The sequence below is a fragment of the Hypanus sabinus genome, unplaced genomic scaffold (genome assembly GCF_030144855.1).
Source record: "Hypanus sabinus isolate sHypSab1 unplaced genomic scaffold, sHypSab1.hap1 scaffold_149, whole genome shotgun sequence".
NCBI classification, from domain to species: domain Eukaryota; kingdom Metazoa; phylum Chordata; class Chondrichthyes; order Myliobatiformes; family Dasyatidae; genus Hypanus; species Hypanus sabinus.
Genome location: NW_026779564.1, coordinates 162501 through 176261, shown reverse-complemented (window position 1 = coordinate 176261; position 13761 = coordinate 162501). Strand labels below are relative to the sequence as shown.

The 13761-nt window shown below is 41.9% G+C and overlaps 1 protein-coding gene across 1 annotated transcript in view; it reads right to left on the bottom strand.

Moving 5' to 3' along the window:
* Positions 1–954: 954 nt before the first annotated feature.
* Positions 955–13761, bottom strand: part of LOC132387028 (gastrula zinc finger protein XlCGF57.1-like) — a 26804-nt gene continuing 13997 nt past the window's right edge. The window contains exons 4-6 of the mRNA XM_059959396.1: positions 9657–11266; positions 8444–8519; positions 955–1130 (exon numbers count right to left, since the gene is read on the bottom strand). Coding sequence (XP_059815379.1) covers positions 955–1130; positions 8444–8519; positions 9657–10874 — 1470 coding nt within the window. The 5' untranslated portion in view covers positions 10875–11266. The remainder of the gene's footprint in view (positions 1131–8443; positions 8520–9656; positions 11267–13761) is intronic.

Here is a 13761-nt window from a genome sequence, read left to right as displayed (position 1 = left end):
CTGGTGACAATGGAGTCCACTGTTACGAATGTGCCACAACTCTGAGGGGCCGAAGGGTACAAAGTAGCCCCCTCATTTTTGAGAATCGCAAGATCGCTATTAATTCGGGTCTGGGACCCAGGAAATGAGAGAGAGATGTCCAGAATACACACGGTTTGGAATGTGTCCTGGCCTCAGCAAGACAAAGCCACGGATGATGGCCATTGTCTCTTGGAGACGGAATTGTGTATTGAGTACTGTACTATTCATTGAAGCCCTCAGGGAATGACCAGAGTGGTCTGGTTGAGGGATTGCATCATCCCAACCCGATCGACATCTGAGACCCCGTGAGTAAGGATAAAAGAGGGTCTGGGGAACAACCCCTTCAGACGCACCAGGAGAAACGCTAGAAATCCCGTGACAGCGTTTAATAGCGACAGCCGGTGGGGGGTTCGTGTGCGTCCTTTCCCTTGCCTGGGATTGGGACCTTACCACGGAAGAACGGCTTAGCTAAACGACTGGCTACACCAAGGGAACTCTCGGATCGAATTTATGAAAAGGAAAAGCTGGCAAGTTTCTAAAAATCTCTCTCTTGACTCCAACCAAAGGCTGCAGCCTGAATGAACTGAGTGACTTTTATATTTCTATCGGACAATACATTATCCCCGAGACAACGATAGAGCTTATTTCTTATTGATTATTATTATACCCGCACTTTTAGATTCAGTATTGACGACGTATATTATCTGTATGTTTGTATTGATGTTATTTTTGTGTTTTTTTTTCTAATAAATACTGTTAAAAATAGTACCATCAGACTTCAACGGAGCTCTCTATCTTTGCTGGTAAGCGACCCAGTTACGGGGTTCGTACACCACAAATCAGGGGGTCCTGTTATTGTGGTAAATCACCACGATAAGAAGGGTTGTAGGGGCTGGACGCCAACTGCAAGTAGATGAAGTGCCAGAGATGCCCCTAACCACTCTCCTCACCACTGGTCAGGGTCCCAAACAGTCCTTCCATTTGAGGCAACTTTTCAACATCGTGCTTGTTTGGGTCAGCTACTGTTTCCAGTTTTGCGGGTGTGCCCTCCTCGACATTAGAGAGACCAGATGTCGTCTCTGCTTTCTGCACTTTGTCCCAATGAGATTCTGCAGATGTTGGAGATGCAGAGTCACAGACACAAAATGTTGGAGGAAGTCAGGAGGTCCGGTAGCTTCGATAGAGGGGATAAAGCAAAACAGAGATTCCCCATTTCTACACTCATAGTTTGGAACACCTGCATAAGGTCACCTCAATCTCCTGCACTTCAAGGTGTGAAATCCCAACCTGTCCGGCCTCTCTCCAGAACTCAGTGCCTCAAGTATCAGCAGCATTCTCGTAAATCTTTTCTGCACTCATTCTAGCTTAGCGTCCTCTTTCCTAATATTGAATACAATAATCCAGGCGTGGATACCCTAACAATATCCGATCCCTAATGCAACCTCACTGGCCTCTTCTTCAGACCATGAGCCATGAGATATCAGACAGGGCCTGCTCAGCCAATCGAGTCTGCTCCGCCATTCCTTCGTGTCCAATTGATTATCTCTCAACCCCATTCTCCTGCCTTCTCCCCATAATCTTTCAAAATCCATTTAAAATACACTCAATGACTTGGCCTCTACTCCGTCCGTGGCAATAAATTCTAAAGATTTACCACTCCTGGATTAAAGAAAATCCTCCTCATCTCTGCTGTCAGTGGATGCCCGATGCATTGAGGTTGTGACCTGTGGTCCCAGACTCACACAGTACAGGGTGCATCTTCTTCATTGCCACGCTGTCGAGGCCTTTCAATATTTAATAGGTTTTAATGAGATCCCCTCTCTGTCTTCTAGACCAGCGAGTACAGGGTCAAAGCTATCTATCGCTCCTCATTCGTTACTGGAATCATTCCCGTGAACGTTCTCTGGACCCGCTCCAATACGAGCACATCTGTTTTCGCAGGTTGTAAACTGTTCACAATACACGAAGTGCAATCTGTCCAATGCGTTTTAAAGCCGCAGTGTCACATCCTTGTTCTTATATGCTAACATTACAGTTGTCATCCTTCATCGATTCAATCTGCAAGCAAACCTTTAAGGACTCCTGCTCAAGGATTCCCAAGTACTTATGCACTTCTGATTTTTGAATTTTCTCCCATTTATTTATTTATTCCTTCCACAATTGTACATGCCCGTACATTTGCATACACTGTACATTTCCGTACATTTCATCCACGAATTCGTTGTCCGTTCTCCAAACCTATCGAAGACCTTTTACAGACTGCAGCTTTGCTCTAAACTATCTGTCTGTTATCAGTATCAACTGCAACGTTCTGTGGATGCTGGGAATCCAAGCAACACATACACAAAATGCTGGAGGAACCTAGGAGGCCAGGCAGCACATACGGGAAATAGCAAACAGTCGACGTTTCGGGCCGAGACCCTTCATCAGGACTGGGAACAAAAAAGATGAGACGTCAGAGGAAAAAGTGTGGGGGTGAAAAGGGTAGAAGAAGTGGTCGGTGATAGGTGAAACTACAAGAGGGGGAGTAGTGAAGGCAAAAAATAAATTCTTAGGATTTTATTTCCTTAACGACCCTCGAAAAATCATTGCTAATGCCTCCACATCTCTTCAGCCACCTCTTTCCGATCTCTGGGGTGTATACTATACTGTATAGGTGACCTGTTTACCTTCAGACCATCTCTGTTTCCAAGAACCTTCTCCCGAGTAGCGTAACTTCACACATTCTGACCACTAACATCTGGAACTTCTGTATTCCTGTCGGTGTCTTCGAGAGATTAGAGTGATGTACAATACTTATCCAGTTCATCTGCCATCACCGTGCACCCCGAGTCCATTAATACCTCTCCATCATCATTTTTCAGCGGTTCGATATCCATTTCCGCCTTTCTTTTACACTAGAATTACCTGAAGAAACATTTGGTATCCTCTTTAATATTACCGGCTAGCTCACTTAAGTGTTCCATCTTTTCCTTCATAATTAATTTAGTTGCATTCTGTTGGCTTTTAAAATCTTCCCAATCCTCCAACATACTAGTGATTTTTTGTCTATGGCCTCTCTTTGGTTTTTATGTTTTCTTTGCTTTCTCGTATAAGCCACGGTTTTGTCACCTTAGCTTTAGAATACTAGAAATTTGAGGGGCGAAGAACATCTCAAACAGAACTGTAGTCAGCTCGACTTCTTCGGTCTGCAGGGAATTCAAGGGAAACCTCTTCACCCACAGACTGGTGACTGTTTGGACCTCATTCACAGGGACAGTGAGAGGTGAACAACAGGGGAGGATTTGAAAGACCTGCTGTGGAACTGACAAGTTCAAGCTGGCCTGAGTTGACTCTCTGCTGTACACTAGGTGTGTTATAAATTCACTAAGTACCGGAGACAGTGTTTAATATAGAGTTGATTTATTTGTCACAGGTCTTGTCCCATTAAAGGTGACTATGCAGCAGAATAAACTCCTCCCATGCCCAGCGACCCGGGTGCAGAACTGGGTGTGGTGAGCAGCAGCAATACTTGCAGAGTTCAGCACCAAGTCACTCTCAAAATTGCATTCAGCAATGGTGATGGACAAATATCCAGCATGCAGCTCATTGAAACTTTCTCCCCATTGTGAACCGGCAGTATGTGGGAAGTGTAACGTGCTGGAAGGTTTCACTACTAAAGTAACGGCCTCTCTGCAATGTTTCGCTGCTGAGGTAATGGTTTCCCTGTAGAAGCAATGTTAAGGGTACGACTAGAGGAAATAGGGTTCTCGAGTGTGGGGCTATGCAATGACAGAAATATTCTTTCTTGTGAGTCTGGAAGAGAGATTTTCACGGTTTTTTGCTGGGGAGAGATGAGAAGACGTGAACGGAGAGAGTGGGCACTTTCTTTATTTTTCATTTTCTTTACTAACCCTATAGTCAAAGTAACTATTATAGAGCTGAATCGTTTAATTGCATATTGTGTATCGTTTGTAACTTCAGGATACTGATCTGTAACATGGGACACATCACACAGCATTCACCCAAATGAGATTTCTTAAGTTTGGCCGGGCTGGGGGGGGGGGGGGAGGGCTATCACCCCTTATAATAAATTGCCAGCTGAAGCGAAAGTTGAGTAAGGTTAGATGAATGAGTGAATAGCTTCCCTTATTCACAGCAGATGAACAACCTCTCCACAGTGTGAACTCAATGATGCACTTTTGGTTGATTTGGCTGTGGAACTCTCCTTCTAAAGTCTGCACAGGTGATCAGTCTCTACCCTATGTGAACTGGTGTCTCTGTAGTTGAGATGACCGAGTGAATCCCTTCCCACACATTGAAGCCTGAATTATTCTTCTCCGTCGAGGTAGCCGCGTACCCGACGCTGCACCCTCGGCTTTATCGTATCCCGTAGCCTAATGCGCACATTCCTAAAAATGCAACTACGCAGACAAAAACTGTGATTGGTCCACTTGGTAGCAGCCAGTTTCCTTTTCTTTTTCAATCGTTTTATTAAGTTTCAAATTTAATAAGCATAGCAATAATCTAATAATACAAAGAGATCGGAATTACATTAATAATGGTTATCATGTAAAAGCACAGATTCCAAATGACAAATATAGTTTAGCCTCCCAATCTCATAGCAACTAACCATGAAAGAGATATTATATAAGGAAAAAAAACGTTAACTAGAAAGAACACTAAACTAAAAAAAAGACAAATTTGGGCTGTCATATTACAACGGCTGAAATTATTTGGCGTTAACTCCGCTCGTCTATACAAGTACAAAAACTTATTACACAAGATTCAGAAAGGGTCAACTTGCATCATATGAAATTATTGAATAAATGGCCTCAAAGTCTCTTCAGATTCAACCGAAGGATCCACAGTACCGCTCCTAATTTTTTCCAAGTTTAGACATACTCTGGTTTGGGAAAACCATTCAAATGTAGTAGGGAGATTGGAATCTTTCCATTTAAGTAAAGTAGATCTGATGGCCATTAATGTAACAAACACAATTAGATGACAAGCAGACGAGGATAAATGACTGGAGTCTACCACCGGACCGGTCCTCCAAAAATTGTGGTAATAGGATGTGGCTGTAAATCAATACGCAGAACTACTGAGATAATATCTCAAAATATCCTTCCAATTTTTTTTAAGAAGAGGACAAGACCAGAACATATGTGTCAAGGAAGCTACCCCGGAATTACATCTATCACAGACAGGATTTATATGTCAGTAAAAATGAGCAAACTTATCCTTGGACATATGAGCCCGATGAACCACCTTAAATTGCATGAAGGCATGTCTGACACACACTGAAGAGGTATTTTCTAGTTCAAGAATTTTCTCCCATTTTTGTATAGGTAAAGGTATCCCAAGTTCTCTTTCCCACTCATTCTTAAATTTATCAGAAGTACCTAAGCGTATTTTCACAATTAAATCAAATAAATGATATTAAACTCTTCTGATATGGATTTAAACTTATTTTTTTCCATAACTTCAATTTGATGTGATATCGCAACGGAAGGTTCAAAGGTTTCTAATCTGCAAATATCTGAAAAAGTGTGATCCAGGCAAATTATATTTATTAGAAAACTGTTCAAAAGCCACAAAAGATCATCCATAAATAAATCATGAAAACAAAGAAAAGCTTGATCAATTCTAAATGGTTGAAAGAAAAAAATGGATGTCATAGAACTTGACAGTATATATTTATTTGGTCCAAAAAATTACCAACATTGAAACCATATTCCTATTGTATGCTTAATTATTGGAATTACCATTTGCTTATTAAATTTGGTAAGTGCAAAGGGAAGCACAGCCCCTAAAATAGAAGCCAATGAAAACTCCTGTCGAGACTCCCGCTCAATGTTCATCCAACTCTTGTGTCCAAAACATTAAATATCGAATATTAATTGCCCAATAATAAAATCTAGGAAACGGCAAAACCAAGCCACATACCTTTTTGATTTCTTTAAATATTTCTAATATAACCTGGGATCTCTATTCTGCCATATATATGCAGAAATTTTAGAATCAATAATATATAAAAAAGTTAGAGATAAAAATTGATACCACCTGAAATAGGTACTGATATTTAGGTAAAATAATCATCTTAATAGCATGAATGGAACCAATCAAGGATAAGGATAATGTGGACCATTTAGTAAACAATTGTTTAGCATGATCAATTAAGAGTAAACATTAACTTTAAATAGATCATTGTGCTTCTTAGTAATTTTAACACCCAAATAAATAAAATAATCAGCAAGCAATCTAAATGGTGACTTGTCTATAAATTGAGATTTGCATTTTTAATGGAGACAGCATACTTTTATTAAGATTCAGTTTATAAGCAGAACTACTACTAAACTGAGCAAGTTGTGTTATTACTGCAGGAATGGATGTCTCTGGATTAGAAATATATAGCGAAAGGTTATCTGCATATAGTGATACTTTACGCGTCCCATTCCCATGAGTAACACCAAATACATTGGATGAATCACGAATAGCAATTGCCAAGGTCTCCAGGCTAATATCAGATAGTAAGGATTTCAAAGGACAGCCTTGTCTAGTACCTTGGAAAAGCCTAAAGAAAGGGGGTCTCTGATCATTAGTGAAACAGAAGCCAAAGGTATATGTTATATCAATTGGATCCAAGATACAAATTTTGGACTAAAATTAAATCTCTCAAGAATTTTAAAATATTCCCATTCAAATTTATCAAACGCCTTCTCGGCATCGAGGGAGATAACACATTCTGGAGTCTTAGATAAAGTAGTGTATACAATGTTCATTAACCTCCAAACATTAAAATGTGTATAATGATTTTTAATAAATCCTGTCTGATGCTCGGCGACAATTTGTGGCAATATCTTCACCAATCTAATTGCTAATATTTGAGAAAGGATTTTAGATTCAACATTCAAAAAGATATAGGTCTGTCTGATGCACATTCAGTGAAATTTTTGTCATTTTTAGGAAATAAATAAAAAATAAAAAACAAACCACCCATTGTCAAAACATTACGAGAGGAATGTCAAGCAGATGTTAGAGAAAAACAGCCAATTGCAGACCAGAAAAGGTCTTAAAAAATGACACAAAATACAATCTTAATAATATTTCAAGAAAAAGGAAATAATCAGCAAATCAGAGTCTTAATGATTTTCAAAAGCAAACAATTAAAAATAAAAAAGTAAAACAATGAAGGAAAAATAAAGTAACTTTAACATGGAAACATAATAAATATCCGAATGTCAAAACACAGTACGAATGTAATCAACCCAAGGGCAAATTTCTTAAGTGTCCAAATCTAGAAGCTGGTTGTTAACTAATAAACCAGATACACACATACAAAAAGGAATGGTAAATTTCAGAGACATCCAAGCTCAAATGTTGATCTTCAAAACATTAGACATCTACGTTCAAGCTCAGATCTTCGAGAAATTGTTTTGCTTCATTCACGGATTTAAAGCATTTGAATGATTTATCAGGCAGAGCAACCCTTAGGTGAAAGGGATATAACAAAGCTGAACAAAGATTCCTCTGATATAATTCTGACATCACCATTTTAAAATGCAATATTTCTTGCATACCTCAGGACAAAAATCTTCAACAAAATGAAACTTAAGATTCTCATGCTCAGTAACTCCTTTCTGACGAGCAATCCAAATGAAGAGCTCCTTATTATTCACATTGTGACATCGAAGAATTACATGACGTGGTTTTAACCCGTTCGACAGTTTTGGTTTCAGCACCCGATGTGCACGGTCGAGTGCAGGAAGGGAAGGAAATACCTCCGAGCCAAAGACCTCCATTAAGAATTTTTAAGATAGTACACAGGGCCCATATGTTCAAAGATAAATTGGCGCATATTTTTCCTAATATAAACCCTATTTGTGACAGGTGTAATGCAGAAGTGGCTACTCTAACTCATATGTTTTGTTCATGAGTTAAGTTTAAATAATTTTTGGAGGGATGTGTTTGGAATATTATCTAAAGTTATAGATGCAGATGTTCAACCTAATCCACACAGCAATTTTTGGGATTATTCCAAGGAAGCATTTTATCCATTTGATTTTGACATGATATACTTTCTGTTTTTACTACTGCTGTTTATATATTTTTTTATATTATCTACTTGTTAAACTCCTCTTCCGATTTGTATATTCTTTATTTGGAAACCAATAAAAAAGATTGAAAAATGAGATGAAGAATTGAGAAAAAAACTGAGTAAGATCCCGGCTCTCAACGTCCTCACTGAGTCTATTATTCGCAAATTCAGTCTGTGGCTTTGACTCTCCAAATCAGTAAACCTGACTTTATTCTGCTCCAATGTATGAGTGGTCAAAGTTCACTTCTTTTCCAAAGAATTCAATTTATGATCCCGGTTTAATAAGCTCTGAAAATTGCCGCTGCTGTTTTTCATTCTTCTTTTCAAGTGTTGCCAACCTACCTTCGCTCTCCTTTAACCATACTTCCAAGGTAGTAAATCTTTCACCAAGTTTTTCATCCAAAAGATTCGAGATAGCCTGTAAAGTAAGTTGAAACTTTTTAGGCTGTTCAAAGACATCTTCTTTCTTCCCATTTCCATCACCGGTTTCCTTGCCTTCGGCTAATGCCTTTCTTCCTCTGTTAGCCATTTCAGTCAAATCAAATTCAAATTCAAACAGATAAAAGTGTTATAAACACTTTGATAAAGATGTCAAAGGGGTGGTAAGTAAATTTAAAATGAACAGTGCAAAGCCAGAATGCAACCTACTCCATGTAGCGCCTCCATGAGAGTCCTTCGCCTAATGTAGCCTAACGCGCACCTTCCCAAAAATGCAGCTACACGTCGCGGTAACACAGATGGCAAGAACTGTGATTGGTCCACTTGGCAGCTGCCAGTTTCCTCCTGCGCATTTCCTCTTGCTTCGAAGTTGGACAGTGGACCACATCAAGGAGAGGTTAGGTGAGGTAGTCAGAAAATATGTACATGTGCACGACTCTTCATTGGCAGACAATAAAGACTTGAAAATGGCATCAAAATCGTGCAAAGAAATTTCCAACATTGCTTTGGACATCATGGACTGCAAAAGGTAATGGAAAAACTTCTCATTTTTCTGCGTTGCAGTAATTTCAAAAAAAGTAACACTTCTGCAACATTGATTAGCTCCAACTCCAACAAGACGTAGTCAGCAGTCGCCATTGTTCGCAACTCAACACAAGTCAATTCAACACAGTAGCACAGAACCCCAACACCAACTAGCATTTTGGCAGTGATGCAGACACACAAAATCACAAGTAGAAATGCTCACAACGGCATAGCGTCTATGCAGAGGTATAATTCAGGCTTCAGCAGGTGAACAGCTTCTCCCCAGTATGAACTGACCGGTGTGCTTGTAGGCTGGATGACTGAGTGAATCCCTTCCCACAGTCTGAACAGGTGAACGGCCTCTCCCCAGTGTGAACTCGCTGGTGTGCTTGTAGGTTACCTAACTGAGTGAATCCCTTCCCACACTCTGAGCAGGTGAATGGCCTCTCTCTGGTGTGAACTCGCTGATGTACTTTCAGAGTGGATGATTGAATGAATCCCTTCCCACACTCTGAGCAGGTGAATGGCCTCTCTCCAGTGTGAACTCGCTGGTGTCTCAGTAGGTGAGATGCCTGAGTGAATCCCTTTGAACATTCCGAGCAGATGAACCAGTGTGAACTTGCCGGTGTGTCTGTAGTTGACATGATCGACTGAATCCCTTCCCACATTCTGAGCAGGTGAATGGCCTCTCCCCGGTGTGAACTCGCTGGTGTCTCTGTAGTTGAGATGACCGAGTGAATCCCTTCCCACACTCTGAGCAGGTGAATGGCCTCTCTCTGGTGTGAACTCGCTGATGTACTTTCAGAGTGGATGATTGAATGAATCCCTTCCCACATTCTGAGCAGATGAACGGCCGCTCCCCAGTGTGAACTCGCTGATGTACCTTCAGAGTGCATGATTGAATGAATCCCTTCCCACAGTCTGAGCAGATGAACGGCCGCTCCCCAGTGTGAACTCTCCAATGTACCTTCAGTTCAGATGAGCAAATGAATCCCTTCCCACAGTCTGAGCAGGTGAACGGCCTCTCTCCAGTGTGAACTCTCTGATGTAGCTTCAGTTTAGCTAAGCAAGTGAATCCCTTCCCACAGTCCGAACAGGTGAACGGCCGCTCGCCGGTGTGAAGCCGCTGGTGAACCAGTAGGCTGTACGACTGTGTGAATCCCTTCCCACAGTCTGAGCAGGTGAACGGTCTCTCCCCAGTGTGAACTCGCTGATGTGCCAGCAGCTGTGATGACAAAATGAATCCCTCCCCACAGTATGAACAGGTAAACGGCCTCTTCCCAGTGTGAACTGACATGTGTGATCGTAGGTGGGCAGACTGAGTGAATCCCTTCCCACAGTCTGAGCAGGTGAACGGCTTCTCTCCAGTGTGAACTCGCTGATGTATTTTGAGCTTAAATGACTGAGTGAATCCTTTCCCACAGTCTGAGCAGGTGAATGGCCTCTCACCAGAGTGAACTCGCTGATGTACCTTCAGTTCAGATGACTGAGTGAATCCCTTCCCACAGTCTGAGCAGGTGAACGGCCTCTCCCCAGTGTGAATTCGCTGATGTACCTTCAGATGGCATGACTGAGTGAACCCCTTCCCACAGTCCAAGCAGGTGAACGGCCACTCTCCAGTGTGAACTTGCTGGTGAGCCATTAGGCTGGATGACTGAGTGAATCTCTTCCCACAGACTGAGCAGGTAAATGGCCTCTCCCCAGTGTGAACTCTCTGATGTAGCTTCAGATGGCATGACCAAGTGAACCCCTTCCCACAGTCCAAGCAGGTGAACGGCCTCTCTCCAGTGTGAACTCGCTGGTGAGCCATTAGGTCAGATGACCGAGTGAATCCTTCCCCACAAATTCAGCAGATGACCAGCCTCTGCCCAGGGTGAACTGACTGATGTGTCTGCAGGTGGGAAGACTGACTGAATCCCTTCTCACACACAGAACAGGTGAATGGTCTCGTCCCTGTGTGAACTTGCTGCTGTACCTTCAGTTGAGTTGACCGACTGAATCCATTCCCACTGTCTGAGCAGATGTTTGAAATTACAGGCGTGCCAGTCGGTCAGATGATCGAGTGAATCCCTCTCCGCAGTCTGAGCAGGAAGGATGATCGAGTGAATCGCTTGCTCCTCTTCTTAAGTATCTGGACAGAGACAGCAAAACTGGTGTGTTGTGTTCGGGATTCCCGTAGACAAATTCCTTGTCATTTTTAACCTGTAAAAAGATTTACAAAATCCATCAATGTGTGTAGGACAACATTTCAGATGAGATCACTTGAGTTGTCAAGGTGTGATCTGACATCACACTGTTAAAGTGAGGTTCAACCCAAGTTGGTGAGAGAAATCATCTTGTAACTGGACACAGTGCTGGTATCTGGAATGACCATCAATTCCCTGATGCTGTTCCCGTTTCTATAAGAATCAGGCATTTCTGCCATCTCCAATTTGTACCTTGGCTGAGTTTGACTCTCTCCATTGGTATTATTCCTTGTTCCCACTGAGCTGCCTGGCCCCACAGTAACTGAAACAGTGAAGTCGGCAGTGTATTCCATGCACCCACCAGGCTCTGTGTAGAAAACTTACCCCAACATCCCGTCGGTATCTATTTCCAAGCACCTGAAAACTCTGCTCCCTCGTGTTAGACACTTCAGCCCTGGGAAAAATCCTCTGGCTATCCAGACGATCAATACCCCTCATCATCTTATACACCTAAAAAAGTTCTAAACATGAACACGGAAATTATACATTGCTTTGAGAATTTGTCAGACGTATACAATATGATGAGGGAGAAGATAGGGTAAATAAATGCAAGCAGCTTGTTCCACGGAGGTTCGGTGGGACTACAACTAGAGGTCATGGGTAAGTGGGGAAGGTGAATATTTAATGGTAACATGTGGAAAAGCTCTTTACTGAAATGGTTGTGAGAGTGTGGAATGAGATGCCAGCACAAGTGGTGAATATGATCTCAGTTTCACCGTTTAAAAGGAGTTTGGATGGGAGCCTGGATGGTAGGGGTATGGTTTTTTTTATAAAAAGGGCCCAAAGGATATTGGGAACCAAATTCACCACAACCACAAACTGTTCTTGCTGCCACCATCCAGGAAACGGTACCACAGCAACAGGCTCCGGGACATCATCTTCCACCAGGCCATCAGACTGATTAATTGCTTTCTTGACTGTCCTATATACAAACTAAACATTATAAATCAATTTCAATTACACATTGCACATTTAGACAGTAATGTAATGTAAATATTTCTACTCATCTATATGAAGGATGTACATAATAAAGTCAATTCAATTCACCATCTCCACTATCTGTTCTGTCATTCTGGCTCCCATTCCCCCTACAACTTACTTTAACCATATCAGCCCCAAACCCCACTAGCTCTAGTAAGCCTTACCACTAAGATATTAATTGCCTCTTGCTCTGTTCCCCTAACAAAGCCACTTATCAGCCCTTTGACTTTCCTCCCCCCAACAGTTTCTAAAGTGTTCCTCTTGTTATTGTGCAGGCATGGCACTGGAGTACTCTACGATGGCTATTTAATCTCATTCCCCTTCCCGATTCTCACCCAGTTTCCTGTGTCCTGCACCTTGGGTGGAACTCACCTCTCTTCATGTCATATCTTTCACCCCGTCCTACTGCTGGATGATCTGGAATTCACCCATTTCAAGATCCAACACCTTAAAGTGCAGGGTTACAAACTGCAGCTGAATACACATCTTGTAGGTGAGGGCATCAGGGACACTGGAAGTCTCCCCTCCTTCCCTCCAATATTCCCTCTAATTTGTAGTAACCAGTGTGCACATGAATCGTGTACTGTTCATTTTTTACCCAGTGACAAGATGTGCACAGTGAATTTTATACAGAGAGGTATTCATTTTCACAGTTGGTAAATCACAGTCGATAGGAACTTTGAACTCCTCTGGGTTCGATCCAGTTCATCTGCACTTTCACACAATCTATGTAGCAGGCCTGTAATGGGTAACAAAGGATTTTCTCACCAAAGCTTTTACATATTGTCCATATGTGGTTTGCTTGCTAAATTACACTTTAAAAAGTCAGATTTCCAAATATCACTCCACTTCTTCCCACTTGCAAATTCTCCAGCAACTTTAGCACCACCATATGCACACAGGTATCACCAGTTTCTGGACTCTACATAAATATTTCCCCTGAACCCTCCCCCAAATGACTGAAAGTGGTGAACTGAGGGATGGCAATGCCAATGAATATGAAGGGAAGGGCAGTAGTCTGTCTCATTGGAGTCTGGCACATTTGTGATGTGAAACCACTTGTTGCCCAGGGCAAAGGTGTTTGCGATCATAATGAACCTAGAGAGAATGGTTCTCACCAGTAGAAAAGTCCAGAGCAAGAGGAGGTAGAACAAGCAACACACACAAAATGCTGGAGGAACTCAGCAGGCCAGGCAGCATCTACGGAAAAGAGTACTAATGCTGAATTCCTCCAGCATTTTGTGTGTGTTGCTTTGAATTCCAGCATCTGCAGATTTTCTCTTGTTTGTGATTGGAGGTAGAACAAAGGTGATTTTCTCAACTGCTGATGTAAAAGATTTTGTTCCCTTTCTCCGAGTTCCTAATCCTTGCATTTAGATAGCTGGAGCTCAGCTCTGTCTGAGAGATCCATCGGTTCCCATTCCCTCATCAGCCAGAAGTTCCCTGGGGCCTGTGTATGGATCGTGGGGT